Consider the following 20,779-nt stretch of genomic DNA (forward strand, 5'->3'; position numbering starts at 1 on the left):
CTAAAATTCTCTAATTCGTTCTGAGACACACTTTGTCAGATTGACACTCCCATACAAATAAGACTGCTCACTCCAACGGGCTAGCTGATCAAGATAATTAGCCTGGGCCAAGTTACCCGACCTCACCAAAGAGACATGCCAACCCCTGAAACAGACTTTACTGGGTGAAGCTGTCCTGCTTGAGTCAAAGAGAAAGGTCTGTAATTACTCACTATCTAGCCTCACAAATGAACACGGGTACTAAGTTAAGGTACTGTATCATTCCCAGTGAAACTATACCCCATATGAATCAGCACTTTCAGGAGAGGAGGGTTAACAGTAAAGAGTGCAAAGAAATAACTTCAGGAGTAACTTTTCTAATACTAATGTAGGGCCTGATCAATAAATATCACAGACTATAAAGTTCCAGATGTGCTATCCAATTTTCTAAAGATTTTACTGAATGACCGTCACTTCCATCCAATCACCCTTCTCTAAATTACTACTCTACACATGTTTCAAAACTCATTGCACTACATTTATAAAAATACCTCTGGATAATCTCCTTCCCCGCCCCCCCCCCCCCCCCCCCCCCCTCCCCCCCACACTCCATCATATATATTATGCCCAAGTCTTACCTTTTTGCCTTCTGTACTTCTTTTGGCGACTGGTTTGGGAATGTGTTCAGGCACAATGCTCTGTGAAGTTTCAGTTAAATCAAAATTTAGAAGAGTTTCAAGATACAAGCCACATTGTACAATACAAACTTCACAGCTCATTCAGGCGGTGAGAAGCTGAACTGCGTAAACGAGGAAGTCTCTCGATTTGATCCCTGGACTGTGCTGACATCGCCAGTTGAACAATAGGAACTTGACAATTCGCATCAATGCATCAACATTAGGGTGGCCAGGCCAATGACTGTGGGCTTAGCACTGGTATAATATCTGCTGTCTCTAAGTAACTCAGTACAGATCCAGTAACTCACTGGATTCAGCTCACTGAACCATCCAGGCAACACCATTCTGTTAAACGAGACAGACTGCCACTGATGGATTAATATTGCCCTACAGGCTTCACAAAAGAACTGATACAATAAAAGTTATGAGCGATTAAACACAAACTATATGACCCTACCAATCATGGGATTGAGGAATGGCTAACTATTGACCATTACATAAACGGCTGCTTACCAAAGTTCTGTTCAGCAATGGCTTTGGTTGGTCAAAAACTTTTACTTGCAGCTGAAAAAGAATTCAGATATTAGGTACTCAGATGCAGAAAACAATTTGCATTTATAGAGCACCTTTAAAATAATAAATATCCCAAGGTGCTTCAAAGTAGATTTGTCATTTGTGTGATAGCACTTTGGAGGATAAAAATCAAAGGAAGCTTCACTGAGGGCTCTTTTGGTGCAGAGGTATTGAGCCAGGAGACACAGGTTCAAGTTCTACCTTCTACAGAGGGGTATAATAACATCTCTGAACAGGTTGCTTAGGAAATATAAAGGAAACCTCACTGGTGTAAGACTAGTTTCCTGTCCTGCACGCCCACCACTGCAAGGACAGGAAAAAATCAGCCTTCAGGTTCTACTCAACAGATTTTCATTAACAGTATTTTAAAGAATCCATCTGTTTGACCCAGCACACCATCCTATTACTAACAAATGCTGGGATGATCATTGCTGATCTGTGATCTTTTCTAAGCGTCAGTGCTAATTTTAGAAACTTCAAGTATTAAATTGCTAAAAATGAAACATAGCCTTTTTAAGAGAACTCTCTTCATATTTTCCTGCAGGGATAGCAGATAGAAATAATTCCTTCAAAAATCATTTCCTAATAAGGGTACAAGCTGGCATGCTCACAATGTGCACATGGAACACAGAATCAACATGCAGTGATATCACACTGGAATGGCATGGACTTGAATGGATGGAAATCAGGTTTGGATGACAAACCCAAAGGAGTTAGACACCAAGGAAAACAGACCATTTCACGCAAACCATGGGTTGCCAATCCTTCCAAGTATCTCAATCTCCAGGAATTGAAAATTGATTTCCTGGGTTTTGTTTCAAGGAACCCAAGAAAAAAAATTATTAGTGAATTAAAACAAACTTATGTATTTCATGAAACAGGAAGAAAGTTTATCTGACACACTTAGTATTTGAAGGCGGGATATCATGTGATAGAATTTAGAGAATCCCTGCAGTGTCGAAACAGGCCCTTCGGCCTAACAGGTCCACACTGACCCTCCGAAGAGTTTCCCACCCAGACCTATCCCCCTACCCCATTACTCTACATTTACCCTGACTAATGCACCTAACCTACACAACCCTGAACACTACGAGCAACGTAGCTTGATCAATTCACCTAACCTGCGTATCTTTGGACCGAGGGGGGAAACTGGAACACCCAGAGGAAACTATCCGTGATGATACATCCAAACTTGTTGACATTGTACTTTTTCTTTATTGAAATCAAATGCAACACAACTATCATAATTCATCATTCACCAGGAAGATTATCTCTCTCCGTTGTCCATTCTCTTGTGTTCTTTTAGAACTAAGCTTGACATTATTTAATCATAACCTTCTGATTTGTTTCTCTTCTATCTTGGGACCCATGTATGGTTATTTCTGAACAGTATATTTTTTGTTATTTTTGAGGAAGTAACCAAGATGATTGATAAGGGTTGAGCAATAAACAACGTTTATTTGGAGTTTAATGAAGCCTTTGGCAAGGCCCCACAAAGTAGACTAATTAGTGAAGTTAGATTACATGAGATTCACAGTGAGCTTGCCAACTGGATACAAAATGGCAAGTGACAGAGTGATGATAGAGGGTTGTTTTTCAGACTGGAAGCCTGTAACTAGCAATGTTCCTCAGCGATTGGTGCTGGGTCCACTTTTGTTTGTCAATATTTAGAGAACTTGGAGGAGAATATAAAAAGCATAGTTAGTAAATTTGCAAATGACACCAAGATTGGTGGGATAGTAGACAGTGAAGAACACTATATAAGATTACAAGGAGATCTTGATCAATCGGGTCAATTGGCTGAAGATGGAGTTTAATTTGGATAAATGCGAGGTATTGCATTTTGGTAAAACAAACGAGCAGGACTTAGACAATTCAAAGTAGGGCCTTGGGTAGTGCTGTGGAACAGAGACCTAGGAGTTGAGGTACATAATTCTTTGAAGTTTGCATCATATATAGGTAGGATGGTTAAGAAGGCATTTAGCATGCTTGCTTTCATTGCTCAGACCTTTTGAGTACAGGATTTGGGACATTATATTGAGATTGTACAAGACATCAGTGAACCATTTTCTACAGTACTGCATCCAGTTCTGGTCTCCCTGTTGTAGGAATGATATTATCAAGCTGGAGAGGATTCAGAACAGACTTACCAGGATGTTGCCAGGAATGGAGGCTTTGAGTTAGAAGGGGAGGCTGGATAGGCTGGTACTTCTTTTACTGGAGCGTAGGAGGTTGAGAGGTGACCTTATAGGGGTTTATAAAATCACGAGGGGCATGGATAAGGTGAATTGCAGGTGTCAATTCCCTAGGGCCTGGGGATTTCAAGACAAGGGAGCATATCTTGAAGGCGTAAGGAGGCAGATTTAAAAAAAGACATGAGGGGCAATTTCTTTTCCCCACAGTGAGTGGCTTAGATTAGATTAGATTACTTACAGTGTGGAAACAGGCCCTTCAGCCCAACATGTCCACACCGCCCCGCCGAAGCGCAACCCACCCATACCCCTACATCTACCCCTTGCCTAACACTACGGGCAATTTAGTATGGCTAATTCACCTGACCTGCACATCTTTGGACTGTGGGAGGAAAACAGAGCACCCGGAGGAAACCCACGCAGACACGGGGAGAACATGCAAACTCCACACAGTCAGTTGCCTGAGGCGGGAATTGAACCCAGGTCGCTGGTGCTGTGAGGCAGCAGTGCTAACCACTGTGCCACCGTGCCGCCAGTCTAAGTGAAAGTGGGTGGGTACAGTTACAATGTTTAAAAAACATTTAGGTAAGTACATGAATAAGATATTTTTGAAGGGACATGGCCCAGGGAACAAGCAGGTAGCATTAGTTTAATTTGGGATTATGGTCGCTGCAGGCTCCGGTTCGGCTGCAGGCTCCGGTTCCATGCTTTAAGACTCTAAAAGCAGCCTGATGAATAAACTGGCTGAGTTGAGGTTACAGATTGATACCGCACCCCCAAGCATTCTCAGTTATTACTGAAACATTTCTGAAAGGAGAGCAGGAATGACAGCACAATATTTCCTGTGACAGGGTTTCCACTTAGTGAGAATCGACTGTGTTGATCACTGCCAGCATAAAGGCCATACTGACTGAACTGCGGATCAAAGATTTAGTCTGACACTTGGGTGAGGATAGGAACGGGGACACGGGATGGGGAGAGGTTTTCGACACAAGTCAGGCAAATTCCACCACTGCGGATCTTTAATTTCAGGGAAAACTGGCCTGGTGGAATCACAGAGAATTTTTGATGTATCAAACTGAATTATTGATTGTTTGATTGTTGTCACATGTATCTAGGCACAGTGAAAAGTGTTGTTGCGTGCGGTTGACAGGTAGTTTGTAACATACAAAGTGTTTCAGGATAGCAAAACAGTGCAGAATGAAGTGTTACAGCCATAGCGAAGGTGCAGAGAGAGAGAGATCAGAATTAATATTTGAGGGGTCCATTCAAAGGTTTGATAACAGCAGGGAAGATTGTTTATGAATTTGTTCGTACTTTTATATTTTCAAACTTCTTTATGTTCTGCCAATGGAAGAGGTTGGAAGAGAGTATAATCAGGGTGGCAGGGGTCTTTAATAATGTTGGCTGCTTTCCTGAGTTTGCAGGAAGTATGGATGGAAGGTTGGTTCACTTGATTGAATGGGCTGTGTTCACCACTCTCTGTAGCTTCATGTGGTCTTGGGAAGAGCTGTGATGTATCCAGGTAAGATGCTTTCTACGATGCATCTATAAAAAGTGTTGTGCCTTTGTGGTCATGCCAAATTTCCTTAGCTTCCTGAGGAAGTAGAGATGCAGTTGTGTTTCTTGACCGTTGCGACGATGTGGGTGGACCAGGATAGACGGTTGGTGATCAGTACTCCCAGGAAGTTGATGCTCTTGACCATCGCCACCTCAGCATTATTGATACAGAAGGGCACTGGGGGGGGAGTGCCCTCTACGCCACTTCCTAAGGCAATGACCAGCCCCTTTGTTTTGCTGCCATTGATGGAGAGATTGTTGTCTTAACGCCATGCCTCTGAAGAACTCAATCGCTTTCCTGTATTGTTTTGTCGTTGTTTTAGGTCTGACCTATAACGGTGGTATCATCAGCAAATTTGTAAAGGAAATTGGGGTGGAATTTGGCCACACGGTCATCAGTGCATTTACATAAAGGATAAAAGTAATCCAAGAACAAGGAAAATAGGGTAAGGTCAATTGCACTAAGGTGCTGTGTGGCAGGGGCAGGCATGGGTGGAGGTTTGGTGAGAGTAAGGTAAGCTTTCAAAGCAAAGGAATAGGGCACCAGTGCAAGGCAGCAATTTTGGTAATTGACACTGAAAGTGGACAGTAGGGAAATAGCTTTATTAGAATCATAGCACCCCGACAGTGCGAAAAGACACCATTGGCCCATTAGACCTGCACCAACCTTCCAAAATGTATCCACCCAGACTCCTACCCTATTCCTTTACCATGACCAACCCACTTACCCTGCAGCTTTGGCATGGCATGGTGGCTCAGTAGTTAGCACTGCTGCCTCACAGCACAAGGCACCTGGGTTTGATTCCAACCTTGGGTAACTATCTATATGGAGTTTGCACTTTCTCCCCATGTCTGCCTAGGATTCCACTGGATGTTGTGCTTTTGTGGTCATGCCAAACTTCCTTAGCTTCCTGAGGAAGTAGAGATGCAGTTGTGTTTCTTGACCGCTGCATCGATGTGGGTGGACCAGGATAGACGGTTGGTGATCAGCACTCCCAGGAAGTTGATGCTCTTGACACAGTCAAAAGATGTGATTAGGTGGATTGGCCATGGCAAATTGCCACTGGTGTCCAGGGATGTGCAGTCTAGGTGAATGCAGGGTTACAGGGATGGAGTTGTCCTGGGTGGGCAGCTCTTCAGAGGGTCCGTGTGGACTCGATGAGCCTCTGTAATGTAGGGATTCTGTGATTCTTTAATGAGGACATGTAAAAATGGCAGAAGATTAATCATGAGTCACTTTCATCTCCACGAAAAACGTGAAAATCAAATTGGCAGAGATAGCCATGAAAAAAAAATTCAGTGTATTCAAAACTGCTTCCTGGGGGAAAAAAATGCTGTAGATCTAACTGGGGTCAGGTTGTTTTGGATCTGGTGATGTGCATTGAGGCAGATTTAAGAAGTGATGTCGAAGTAAAAGATCCCACAGGAAACAGGAAGCAAACTTGGTAGAATGTAACATTCAGTCTGAGAGTGACAAATTGGAATCAGAAACAATGGTGCTAAACTTAAACGAAGGTAATTACACAGGGATGAGGGCAGGTTTGATTGAAGTAGACTGGGAAATATTTTTAGCAGAAAAGATGTTTTAACAACAATGGACAACATTGCTCACATCATGGCTCACAGATATATCCCAGTGAGGGAGGGAGATTTCTGGAAAGGGAAAAGCAATTATGGTTAACCGAGGAAGTTAGGGATAGTATCAAAATGAAAGGAAAAAATATGACAAAGATCACTGGTAAACCAGAGGATTGGGAACATTTTCTAAACAAACAGAAGATATCCAAAAAGATGATGAAAAACATAAGTTATGAGGGGAAACTAGCGAGTAAACAGTAAGAGCTACTTTAAATATAAAAATAAGAAACTCTAACATTTTTACCAATCAAGTCTATGTTAAAGAACTTAGTGGCATATTATGAATTCCTAAATGCTCTAATTTCGGAGAGTCAAAGTTGCATGAAGGAGCAATCATATCTAATAAATTTAACAGAATTTATCATGTATTTTGGCAGGAGGAACAGAGAAGTGGAATACTACTAGAACAGAGAAAGACCACAGAAAGCTGCAGCAGAGAGGGATTTGGGACTCCTTAAGCATGAATCAAAAATCTAGCATTGAAGTTTAGCGGATGACAGGAGAGGCAAATAGACTGATGGCTTCAATTTCCAAGGGCATGGAGCATAGAAATGGGGAGATCTTGTTACAATTATGCAAGGCCCTAGTCAGCCAACATCTGGAATTCTGTGAAGGTTTGGTCCTTTTATGTAATGGAGAATATACCAGCGTTGGATTCACGAGGCTCATCAAGGTTTAGAAGATATACGGGCACTGGCAGCAGTCCAGGGAATGTTCACGAGGTTGGTAACAGGTACGGGGAAGGTTTATAGGAGGGGGTGGGTCTGGGCTCTTTGGATGTAGCTGAATGAGAGGGGACCTTATCGAAACTGAAAGGGATCTTACGGATCTTGGTGTGTGTGTGTGTGTGTGTGTGTGCGCGCGTGTGCGTGTGCGTGTGCGTGTGCGTGTGCGTGTGCGTGTCTCAGACCACCGGGCACAATCTGGGAGCATTTGATTGACATTGGACAAGGAGAAATTTCATATCTCAAATAGTGAATCTGGAATTCTTTACTACAGAGGACTGTTGAGCTTCTGTTAAGATTATTTAGGACTGAGATGGTCAGGCTGATCAGTGAGGGAATTAAAGATTTAGATGTATAGACAGAAAAATATAGTTATGGATTACCAGATTAACTATGGTCTCAATGCACAGCAGACTTTATGAGCTGAATGGACACTTCTGCTCCCATGTTTGAAAGCTCTATTTGCTAAAAGTAGGTCGGACAGTTACCTGAAGGCAATTTACTCTTAGTTGTTGTTTACAAAAGGGAATTGGATAAGCACCTGAGGAGAAAAGATTTGAGGTCAAGGGCATGGGGCAGTGGGACTAGCCATGTTGCTCCTGCAGACAGGCAGAATCAACTTTTTCTGTATTAAAGCTGTTCTGTAATCATCCTTTGATATAAATTGAGCCAAAACGCACCAGACAATACTTTGCACGTTCACGTGACAATCCTCACTCAGTTCATTACTTGATCACAGAATCACATTTGTCTTAACAAGATTACTGACCAAGTCAAAGTCATAAATGGTTAATCAGAAGGGTAGGCATGATGGGACTGTACTTATTCAGCATTTGACAATAATCCAAGACTCATATTTTAGCACCTCGTCCACATTTTGAATAAAAAGCTACCCACCTCTCTACTAATGATGTTTTTTTCACATTTGAAAGGTTTGTACCGATGTTGTATGTAATAACCACTTCCATCTTTGTGCTGTTCTGTGGTAGAACCGAAATAATTTGCTGTGGTATCATCCTATAGGTGAAACATAGATTATTACAGGAAATGATGCACATTGAGAATGTTATACAAAAAGGCACTTTGGGGTAAAGGGTGTACATAGCTGTTTATAGTAAAGCTACCACTTACAACAAATTACAACCACCTGTAACTCAGTGCAATATGTAATTATACCCGAGTGCTTTATCAGTTCACAGCTCAGCTCCATACAAAAGTCCTTGGCAATTTCATGTTACATGGTCTAACCTTCAAAATATTCGTCCCAGCCATTCCACAAGCTACGATCCCAGGTAGATGATCTTCTCAAAGGGTGAGCATGGAAGGGTGCAAAAAGATGGGGAGAATGATCTAACCACTTCCTCCACTTTTCAGCTCTTCTGTTGTTGAAGAAGGAGAGTGCTTTACTGCAGAACTTTGGCAGATCAGTCATTTCTGTGCACTCTCTGCCTAATCCTTTGTTTATAAAGAATAACAGCTGAAAAGTATTATCCTTCTATCACCTAAACCACGAATTGGCACACTTGTGATGGTAGTGGTCCTACCTCTGAGTCAGATGTCCTGGGGATTCAAGTCCCACCTGCTCCAAGGGCCACATCTGGACAGGTTGGATAAAAACGTCTAAGCTATGAATTCAGCAATGTAGCCTTTCTACCACAAAGAGGTGTTACACTGTACGAAAAGGACACCAATGTATTGGCCACTCATGACAAAATGCATCTGTTTAACACTCAAAAAAATGATGCTGAAAAATTTAATTTGAATAAAGTCACAACTGCTACCCACATAATACCACCTGTAGCTGCTTCCAGATAAATATGATTTATCTGCCAAATAGGTAATAGTTATCATCAGTCAAGACTACTAAAATGTTACAGTTATTTTAAATCTCTAATTCTCGAGAGCAGTATTCATATCTTTTTTGCTGTAATTAAACCCACTGTCTTCCCTCAAAAATCTTGCTTAGTAGTTTAAAATTATATTGGTTATTATTTCATTAGAATAAATAAACATACATTGAGAAAATAATGCAGGTTATTCAATTCAGGCAGGGAGTGGACAGTAACTCGCAGCATCTTCCCCAACATTAGGAATGCTATAGTCAATGAAAGCCTTCACTGTAATCACTGCTGTACGTGGAGGAGTTGTGGAAGCCGTTTTGTGCAAAACAGGTTCCAACAGATTGCAGAATGACCAGATTTTGTTCTGAAACAGGTTGTTCAAGAGATACATGTTGGCTATGGCTCCCTTGCTCTTCTCAGAGACACTGCAAACTGGAACTCAAACATAAAACTGTGATGTCACATCTAAAAGGTAATACCTCAAATAGTACAGTACATCAGACTAAAATAACAGAGTGCTGTACAAGAGCACAAGTCCTCAATAATTAAGCACTAAAGAGTAATAGAGGGCAAGCAACATTCGTTTGGCAATAAACTGTTCACTCCTGAACCTAATTACAATTGGTTCAAACATGGATAAAAAACTCCAAAGCTGAGACAGTGACTGTCCCTGACATCAAGGCAGCAACTGACTGAATGGGGCATCAACAACTCCAGCAAAACTGGTTAACTGGTACGATGAGGAAAGGTCTCTGCTCGTTGGAATCATATCTTGGACAAAAAGATGGTTGTGGTTATTGAAGGTCAATCATCTCAATCCCAGATCATCTTTGTAGGAACTCCTCAGGCAGTAGAATTATAGAATCAGATAGTACAGAAGAAGGCCTTTAGCCCATCGAGTTTGTTCGCCAAAAATACACTCGCCACAGTAGTCCCACTTGCCATACTAGGCTCAAAGTCTTGAATGTTATGGCACTTCAAGTGCTGATCCAAGTACCTCTTAAGGATTGTGAGGTTACCTCTCGCAAATACCCTCCCAGGCGGTACATTCCGGATCCCATCACCCTGGGTGAAAAATGTTTTCTTTATATGACCTCATAACATCCTGATTTTCATTTTAATAGTCCGTTTCTTGTGATTGACCCTTAAAATAAAGGTGGACAGTTGCTTTCCATCCATCCTGTCCATGCCCTTCATAATCCTGTGTGCTTTAATCAGGTCCCCTCTCAACTTTCTCTGCTCTGAAGAAAACTGCCTTAGTGTCCTTAGCCAAACTGCTCCAGATAATAAACGCTGCCCCCTGCAAACTTCACTTCAGCTCTGAAGGGTCATCAAGATGTTAGCTCGCCCTCTCTCCATGGATGTTGTCTTGACTCACCATGATCTCCAGCATTTGTTTTCAGTAACAATTCCAGCATCGGCAGTAATGTGTCCCTACCTTCAGATTGTTCATCATCCTTCCAGCATAAGAGCAGAAGTGGAATGGTCACTGATGAATCATATAATGTTTAACACCATTTACAGCTCCTTAGCTGTTGAAACAGTCAAGCAACTTGCACATCTGACCTGATCAGTAGCAAGAAACATTCAGGCCACACAAGTACCAGGCAATGACTCTCTCAAACAAGAAAATCCAATTATTGTTCCCAAATGTTAATCATATTACCACTACAATGTAAATAGACCAGCAATGTAAATGGTGATTAGAAATTATCTGACTCCCCAAAGCATGTCCACCCATCCACAACACAAGTCAAGAGTGTAATGGCATAGTCTCTGCTTGCCCTGATGAGTGCAGCTGCAACAACAGTCAAACTTTCAACAACATCCAGGACAAAGCACTGAACTTGATTAGCACCATATCTACAAACATCAAAATTCATGCCTGTTTCCACTGACACACAGTAGCAATGGACAACATCTACAAAACACACAGCAGCAACTTATCCTAGCTCCTTCAATAACACCTTCCAAATTTGCAACCTCTACCCCCGACAAACAAGGGCAGATACTATAGAACAACCAGCACCTGTAAGTTCCCCTCCAAGCCAGTTACCATCCTGACTGAGATTTACTTTGCCATTTCTTCAGTGTTACTGGGTCAAAAATACTAGAATCAACTCCCTAATAGCATCGTGGGTCTATCTGCACCACAAGGTCCAGAGTGCTCCAAGAAGGCAGCACACCACCACTTCCTCAAGGGAAATTAGGGATGGGCAATAAATGCTGCTCCAGCCAGTGGCACCCACATCCTATCAACAAATAAAACATTAAATTTAGGTATCCACTTCCAGAAGTAATCATCTTCCATAAATTTTGCAATATTGTAAATCACATTTGGTCTTAATCCACAACTGCTGCACAGGAACAGATTAAGTGATGCATGGAAGAGAATAGATTCCTATGACAGACTTGGGTCCCGACACTGTGGTGGTTCAAGATGTAAGTGTCTCCTTTCCAGCATTTTACAGTTTAAATTCACTATTCACATCCACAGTTTTAGTGTTTTAATCACTACTTTTTAGAAATCAGTGATATCCGGAGCAAACATCACTTACTTTCACTGTAGAATATTCATCAAAACAATGAAAACTTCTCAAATACCATGTGACATCCAGGGTTACTTCAGACACACAATTCTCTTGAGTCCCTGAAAGATAAGAGAACGTTAATCATCATGTGCTCCCAGGGAACTATCATGGGTCTGAACTTAACACATCCACCCCTTCCCTGGCTCTCCCAACCCATCTTTCCAGATGGCAAAACACTCTTGCATTTTGAGAATTGGCTTAATATTGTTTCAGGACATCAAGTAGTCACAATAAATCCACAGGGAGAAGGTGCTTTGGATTCATGCTCAATGTCAAGACATGGAAGTGAGCTCTTAAGATTATTTGTGGAATTGTTTTCAAAAATGTTTCCAGAATGTGATTAATTAACCGCACCCAACTCCTGAGTGAAAGTAATTCACCCCTTACGCTACTGATGGGCTTGCATCATTTTCTGGTCAGATAGCAGTTTTCCCTTTGCAAATGCATGATCAGAGGTACAAGAGAGGTCAACATAAGTCACCATTCCCTCTGTACTGTAGGAAGAAGCCATTTGCATTTCCTTCTCCTCACAACACCCTCAACAGAAAAGTGGAACCTAAAGGTACAGGAGTAAGATTCGATATCACTCTTTACAGCTCAGCAAACTGCAGTACCAGGGACATCCAAATCAAACCCAACATAATTCTATTCCCAAAAGCAAGCCCATTCACCACTGATCAGGCTAGAAATACAGCTACTCACATTTCAGAGTAATGGAAGAGCTGTTAAACAATGTCTTCCTCAGTAGATAATGAGTCTTAGTTTGATTCTGGAAAGAGACAAAACAATTGAGTCATCAAGCAGACAGCCATTTGGCTTATCACATTAGCTTCATGGCCATTTTTACTGGAAAAAGTTGGTTTTCATTTTAGGTTTTAAAGATACTGTGGTACAATTCATAAACTGTTACTATGAGATTGAATTCTGATCCTTCAAATTATTCATTAACATGGCCACCACAGCAAAAACAGGAGACAGGTATCACCCCAACCCCATTACCAGGCTCTTCAATAGTGCATCATGATGATGTAAAGCAAAAAGTGGTTGTGAAGGGGTGGCACTCCCAAAGCTAGTGTTTCCAAATAAACTTGTTGGACTACAACCTGGTGTTTTGTGATTTTTAACTTTGTCCACCCCAGTCCAACACAAGCACCTCCAAGTCACTTAGAGTCAATACTGATTTAGCTGTCCGGTAGGATCAGTCTCCTCCCGACCAGCCCAATCATGGCCCATTGACTTGCTTTAAAATGGCAACAAGGTTGCCTGGTACCTCATAGGCTTGAGTGTCTGTGGACCTCAGCAGGAACATTAATTTCTCTCTCCCCTGTTTGAGCATTGTTTTAATTATAGGCAAAAAACCTGCACTGGCATTATTCCAGATAACTGATGGTTGTTGGTGCGTTGACACGGCTCGTCAGCACGAAAGTCAAATGATACTGTGTAGGTGCTTAAGGATGAACGTTGCCAAGGGAAAGAAAGTGAAGGAAAACCTCTGATTATTATGAATCAGGACAAGTCAAGAGCGTAATGGAACACCCTCCAGTTGTCTGGGGAACAACTCCAACCCTCATTGTCCTGGGGTCCAGAGACGGTGACTCTGCTTCCTCTTGACAGATGCTGAGTTTTTCCAGCAATTGGAGTCTTTTAGTTTCTGACGCTCCAATGCCTTTCAAACCATCCCAGACAGACCCCGGTCTATCACCGTCAACACTCCCTCCCTCCCTCCCTCCGTCCGTCCGCCAATGGTGTTGTGTGAGGGTGACGGGGTGGGGTCTCGGGCTGGAGGTGAGGGGGTCGGGGGTCCGGCCCCCCCCCGGGCTGTGACCCGAATGGCCGGCCGGGGCAGAGGCGACTGGAAGCTGCCCGAGTGCCGCTCACACTTACCGCGCCGACTCTTAGCCTCCACTTGCCGGGCTCTGGCGCCAAGGCCGCGCCCACAAGGACCAGGAGGAGGGAGCACGGGCCGAGCGGCCGCCGCCACGCCGCCATCTTTATTTTTTTTACACGCACTGAGCGGAAGCGGCCGCTCAACCGCGCCGTGACGTCAGCGGCCCCACCGTTTGTTGCGTCATCGCGCGCCGTGAGGTCGCCGCAGCGTCTTCCGTTGTGATGTCATTGCGTCAGATGTCAATCAGATGGGTTCGAAACCACGCCCACTTCTTAAAGGGACTCATGATTTGCAGACTCCAGTGTTGCACTGTGGTGGATGAAGTTAAAATCACACAACACCAGGTTATAGTCCAACAGGTTTAATTGGAAGCACTAGCTTTTGGAGCAATGCTCCTTCATCAGGTGGTTGTGGAGAATAAGATTGTAAGACAGAATTAAAGCAGAAGCTGACAGTGTGATGTAACTGGAATTATACATTGAAAAAGACCTGGATTGTTTGTTAGGTCTCTCATCTTTTAGAATGACCGTGTTGGTTTCAGTTCTTTCATATGTAAATCGCAAAACTCTTTTTAAAAAGTTATATTCTCAAGTGCACTTTAACAATTGGTGTCCTGTCGACCCAGATAATGTATTGAAGGTGTTAACTCCCTGTAAGGCTGTCTGTGTCACGATGGTCAGACAGGTGAAAGTGAGAGAAAGATGGTGTTATGACATTTGGCAAACTCTCCTGCTTAATTTAAAATCAGTAACATAGAAAAGAGTTATCCCGCGCAGTAATCAATAAAAATTTGAGTGGCCAGGAACTATGTAATGTAAAAATTAACAACTTTATTTCTTAAGGTATAACAGAGAATAATCATCGAACCACTATTTACAATTTCTTTCTCTAACCTATCTTTTACTTTCCCTTCTATAAAACTAGTCTGATAAAACTCCCAATTAAGATTTACAAAACAACACTGCATAGTGGGCGGCACGGTGGCACAGTGGTTAACACTGCTGCCTCACAGCGCCGGAGACCTGGGTTCATTTCCCGCCTCAGGCGACTGACTGTGTGGAGTTTGCACGTTCTCCCCGTGTCTGCGTGGGTTTCCTCCGGGTGCTCCGGTTTCCTCCCACAGTCCAAAGATGTGCAGGTCAGGTGAATTGGCCATGCTAAATTGCCCCTAATGTTAGGTAAGGGGTCGATGTAGATGTAGGGGTATGGGTGGGTACGCTTCGGCAGGGCGGTGTGGACTTGTTGGGCCGAAGGGCCTGTTTCCACACTGTAATCTAATCTAATCTCAAAACCAAGCTACAATAGGTTCTTGTCTTCAGATCTTGCCATGTCATCTTTTCTCTTTGTTAGGAATTTCTGCATCACAGGTTATTGATCAAAAAGGCACTTTTAAGAGAGATTTTCTTTCCAAGTCTGTTGCATGCTAGGGCTTGGCAGTTCTCCTCTCAACTGTTTCAATTCCGCCCCCCACCCTCCCCCTGGTCTTATCCCCAGAACATCGGATTGTGTCAATGGCTTTTAAGATTGTCAATATACTCAATTCAAACTGGTTTGGAGTTTGATATTTTTGGGGGTATAATTTAAACTGATTGGCCAAATTTGAATTTGTTTTTGTCTCCAGGCAATGAGCTAATCAAGTTGTTCGACCAAGTGTTACATTGTTACCTTATTGAGAACAATTAGTGTTGTGTTCGGTAGTTCTGCTACTTTTAACTCTCTTAAAGTACGTAACATTGGTAATTCTAAATACAGTCAATGCAACAAAGAATGTCCCTCATACACATCATATAACTGGAACCCACGCTGTTTTCCGCAGCATCATCCTTGAATATGCTTAATGGCACAACCTTGATAAGCCTCTGCAATAAAGATTCCACAGATTCACTACCCTCTGAAAGATGAAATTCCTCCTCATTGCTGTCTTAAATATGCGACTCCTTATTCTGAGATTATATTGTTTGGTCTTACACTCTCCCACAAGGGAATACAACCTTTCTGCATCCACTCTGCCCTAAGAATCTTGCATGTTTCAATAAGATCACCTTGATGCCTTCTGTGTTCCAATGAGTACAAAGTCAGAAGTCACACGACACTAGACTATAATCCAACTGATTTATTTGAAATTAGAGGCATTCAGAATGTTGCTTCTTCATCAGGTGAAGTTCACATGACGAAAGAGCTGAGCTCCGAAAGCCTGTGATTTCAAACAAACCTATTGGACTATAACCTAGTGTTGTGTGACTTCTGACCTTGTCCACCCTGGTCCAATACCGGCATCTCCAGACCAATGAGTACAGGCCCATCTCCCTATGTTCTCCCTTCTCCTTTCACCATCCCAATTGGGCAAGTTTTTCTCTGGGATATCTGTTCCATTCCTCAATTAGCCTAAATCGAGTAATTGTGGCAGCATTCACTGCAAGCAGAGAAGGTGCAACACATGCCTTTTTACCTGTTCTCTCCTCACCGTCCATGGTCCCAAACACTCTTTCCAAATGAAATAGTGATTTGTATGTGCTTCCTGCACCTCAATAAAAAGAAAATTTAACATTAGCCATGACTGTGCCCACTGGAATTTCCAGCCTGTGACTGTTCTTAATTCCAGCAAATATAAGCCTACAAGTTTTGAGAAGATTTGTAACTCAGGTTTAGGTTCTGGATATAGGTTTGCTCGCTGAGCTGGAAGGTTCATTTCCAGATGTTTCGTCACCCTACTAGGTAACATCTTCAGTGGGCCTCTGGGCGAAGCACTGCTGATAATTCCTGCTTTCTGTTTATATGTTTGGGTTTCTTTGGGTTGGTGATGTCATTTCCTATGGTGAAGCCATTTCTTGTTCTTTTGCTCAGGGGGTGGTAGATGGGGTCTAACTCGATGTGTTTGTTGATAGAGTTCTAGTTGGAATGCCATGCTTCTAGGAATGCTCGTGCATGTCTTTGTTTGGTTTCTCCTAGGATGGATGTGTTGTCCCAGTCGAAGTGGTGTCCTTCCTTATCTGTATGTAAGGATACGAGTGAAAGAGGGTCATGTCTTTTTGTGGCTAGTTGGTGTTCATGTATCCTGGTGGCTAGTTTTCTGCCTGTTTGTCTAATGTAATGTTTGTTACAGTCCTTGCACTGTATGTTGTAAATGACATTAGTTTTGCTTGTTGTCTGTATAGGGTCTTTCAAGTTCATTAGCTGCTGTTTTAGTGTGTTGGTGGGTTTGTTGGCTACCATGATGCCAAGGGGTCTGAGTAGTCTGGCAGTCATTTCCGAGATGTCTTTGATGTAGGGGAGAGTGGCTAGGATTTCTGGACATGTTTTGTCTGCTTGTTTGGGTTTGTTGCTGAGAAATCGGCAGACTATGTTCATTGGGTACCCGTTCTTTTTGAATACAGGGTATAGGTGATGTCCTCTGCTCTGCGTACTTCCTTTGTGCTGCAGTGTGTGTTGGCTCATTGAAATAATGTTCTGATGCAGCTACAGATATAAGCCCAGCCTATGCAACCTTTCCTCATAAGACAATAAACCATTTCACATATTGGATTAGTGGTGCTGGAAGAGCACAGCAGTTCAGGCAGCATCCAAAGAGCAGCGAAATCGACGTTTCGGGCAAAAGGTATTGGTCTATTAGAGTCATATTGTCATAGAGATGTACAGCACGGAAACAGATCCTTCAGTCCAACTCGTCCATACTGACCAGATATCCTAACCTAATCTAGTCCCAGCACTTGGCCCATATCCCTCTAAACATTTCCTATTCTTATACCCATCCAGGAGCCTCTTAAATGCTGTAATTGTACCAGCCTCCGCCACTTCCTCTGGCAGCTCATTACATGATGCACCATTCCATGTCTGAAAACGTTGCCCTTTGGGTCCCTTTTATATCTTTCCCCCTCACCCTAAAGCTATGCCCTCTAGTTCTGGACTCCACAACCCCATGGAAAGGACCTTGTCTATTTATCCTATCCATGCCCCTCATGATTTTATAAACCTCTATAAAGTCACCCCTCAGCCACTGATACTCAAAAGAAAACAGCCCCAGCCTATTCAGCCTCTTCCTTTAGCTAAAATTGTCCAATCCTGGCAACATCCTTGTAAATCTTTTCTGAACCCTCTCAAGTTTTTACAATATCCTTCCAACCCTCTCAAGTTTTACAATATCCTTCCAATAGGAAGGAGACCAGAATTGCACACAATATTCCAACAGTGATCTAATCAATGACCTGTACAGCCGCAACATGACGTCCCAACTCCTGTACTCAATGCTCTGACCAATAAAGGAAACATACCAAATGCCTTCTTTACTATCCTATCTACCTGCGATTCTAATTTCAAGGAACTATGAACCTGCACTCCAAGGTCTCTTTGTTCAAAAACACTCCCTAAGACCTTCCCATTAAGTCTATAATTCCCGCTAAGATTTGCTTTTCAAAATGCAGCATCTTGCGTTTATCTAAATTAAACTCCATCTGCCACTTCTCAGCCCATTGGCCCATCTGATCAAGATCCTGTTGTAATCTGAGGTAACTTTCTTCATTATACACTACACCTCTAATTTTGGTGTCATCTGCAAACTTGCGAACTATACCTCTTATGCTCACATCCAAATCACTTATGTAAATGATGAAAAGTAGTGGACCCAGCACCAGTCCTTGTGGCACTCCACTGGTCACAGGCCTCCGGTCTGAAAAACAACCCTCCACCACCACCCTCTGTCTTCTACCTTTGAGCCAGTTCTGTATCCAAATGGTTAGTTCTCCCTGTATTCTATGAGATCTAACCTTGCTAACCAGTCTCCTATGGGGAACCTTGTCAAACGCCTTACTGAAATTCATATAGATCATGTCTACTGCTCTGCCTTCATCAATCCTCTTTATTATTTCTTCAAAAAACTCAATCAAGTTTGTGAGACATGATTTCCCACGCACAAAGCCATGTTGAACATCCCTAATCAGTCCTTGCCTTTCCAAATACATTTAAATCCTGTCCCTCAGGATTCCCTCCAACAACTTGCCCACCATTGACGTCATGTTCACCAGTCTATAGTTCCCTGACTAGTCCTTACCACCTTCCCTAAACAGTGGCACCATATTTGCCAATCTCCAGTCTTCCAGCTCCTCACCTGTGACTATCGATGGTACAAATATCTCAGCAAGTGGCCCAGCAATCACCTCCCTAGCTTCCCACAAAGCTCTCGGGTTATACCTGATCAGGTCCTGGGGATTTGTCAAGACATCCAGCACCTCCTCCTCTGTAATATGGACATTTTTCAAGATGTCACCATCTATTTCCCCACATTCTGCATCTTCCATGTCCTTTTCCACAGTAAGCACTGGTTCAATTCCGGCCTTGGGTGACTGTCTTTGTGGAGTTTGCACGTTCTCCCTGTGTCTGCGTGGGTTTCCTCCGGGTGCTCCGGTTTCCTCCCACAGTCCAAAGATGTGCAGGTCAGGTGAGTTGGCCATGCTAAATTGCTCATTGTGTTAGGTGCTTTAGTCAGAGGGAAATGGGTCAGGGTGGATTACTCTTCGGAGGTTCAGTGTGGACTTGTTGGGCTGAAGGGCCTGTTTCCACACTGTAGGGAATCTAATCTAATCACTGGTGCTAAATACTTGTTTAGTATCTGCTCCACCTCCTGTGGCTCCACACGAAGGCTGCCTTGCTGATCTTTGAGGGGCCCTATTCTCTCCCTAATTACCCATTTGTCCTTAATGTATTTGTAAAACTCTTTGGATTCTCCTTAGCTCTGTTTGCCAAAGGTATTTCATGTCCCCTTTTTGCCATCCTCTTAAGTATAAGCCTTTATACTCTTCTAAGGATTCACTTGATCTATCCTGTCTATACCTCACATATACTTCCTTCTTTTTCTGAACCAAACCCTTAATTTCTTTAGTCACCCAGCATTCCCTATACCTACCAGCCTTTCCTTTCATCCTAACAGGAATATATTGTCTCTGAACTCTCGTTATCTCATTTCTGAAGGCTTCCCATTTTGCAGCTGTTCCTTTACCAACAAACATCTGGCCCCAATCAGCTTTAGAAAGTTCTTGCCTAATACCGTCAAAATTAGCCTTTCTCCAATTTAGAACTTCAACTTTTAGATCTGATCTATCCTTTTCCATCACTATTTTGAAACTAATAGAATTATGGTCTCTGGCCCCAAAGTGCTCCCCCACTGACACCTCAGTCACCTGCCCTGCCTTATTTCCCAAGTTTTGCACCTTCTCTAGTGAGTACATCAACATACTGAATCAGAAAATTTAACAAACTCCTCTCCATCTAAACCTTTAACACTATGGCAGTCCCAGTCTATGTTTGGAAAGTTAAAATCCCCTACCATAACCACAGATAACTGAGATCTTCTGACAAATTTGTTTCTCAATTTCCTGCTGACTATTAGAGGTTCTGTAATACCATCCCTTTCTTATTTCTCAGTTCCACCCAAATAACCTCTCTGGATTTATTTCTTGAAATATCCTCCCTCAGCACAGCTGAAATGCTATCCCTTATCAAAAACACCACTTCCCCCTCCTCTCTTGCCTTCCTTTCTATCCTTCCTGTAGCATTTGTATCCTGGATCATTAAGCTGCCAGTCCTGCCCATCCCTGAGCCACATTTCTGTAATTGCTATGATATCCCAGTCACATGTTCCTGCCTTCCCTGTTCGGCCTCTTCCATTGAAATAAATGCAGTTTAGTTTATCAGTCCTACCTTGTCCTCTGGTTTGTCCCTGCCTGCTCTGATGTTTGACTCACTTCTTTTCTCAACTGTACCAGTTTGAGAATGATCTTTTTCCTCACTATTTCACTGGGTCCTACCCTCTCACCTCACTAGTTTAAATCCTCCTGAGCAGCTCCAGCAAATCTCCCTGCCAGGATATTAGTCCCCTTCCAATTCAGGTGCAATCCGTCCTTGTACAGATCACTTCTATCCTAGAAGAAATTCCAATGATCCAAAAATGTGAATCCTTCTCCCCGATGCCAGCTCCTCAGCCATGCATTCATCTGCTCTATCCTCATATTCCTACCCTCACTAGCATATGTGTACTATAAATACATTGTACGCGGTTTGCAAATAATGTGCTAATCTGAAATCATTCAGTCCTTCACTTGAGCAAGGTGTGAGTGCAGTGCATC

General features: G+C 42.7%; 1 protein-coding gene across 1 annotated transcript in view; it reads right to left on the reverse strand.

Moving 5' to 3' along the window:
* The window catches only part of LOC140454442 (transmembrane protein 87A), a 73,199-nt gene extending 59,378 nt beyond the window's left edge, over window positions 1-13,821 (reverse strand). Inside the window, exons 1-6 of the mRNA XM_072549177.1 lie at window positions 13,661-13,821; window positions 12,479-12,545; window positions 11,744-11,835; window positions 8,242-8,361; window positions 1,170-1,220; window positions 618-677 (exon numbers count right to left, since the gene is read on the reverse strand). Of these exons, the coding sequence (XP_072405278.1) occupies window positions 618-677; window positions 1,170-1,220; window positions 8,242-8,361; window positions 11,744-11,835; window positions 12,479-12,545; window positions 13,661-13,765 (495 nt within the window). The 5' untranslated portion in view covers window positions 13,766-13,821. The remainder of the gene's footprint in view (window positions 1-617; window positions 678-1,169; window positions 1,221-8,241; window positions 8,362-11,743; window positions 11,836-12,478; window positions 12,546-13,660) is intronic.
* Between the last annotated feature and the right edge of the window lie 6,958 nt (window positions 13,822-20,779).

Source organism: Chiloscyllium punctatum, chromosome 29 (assembly GCF_047496795.1).
Source record: "Chiloscyllium punctatum isolate Juve2018m chromosome 29, sChiPun1.3, whole genome shotgun sequence".
NCBI lineage: Eukaryota > Metazoa > Chordata > Chondrichthyes > Orectolobiformes > Hemiscylliidae > Chiloscyllium > Chiloscyllium punctatum.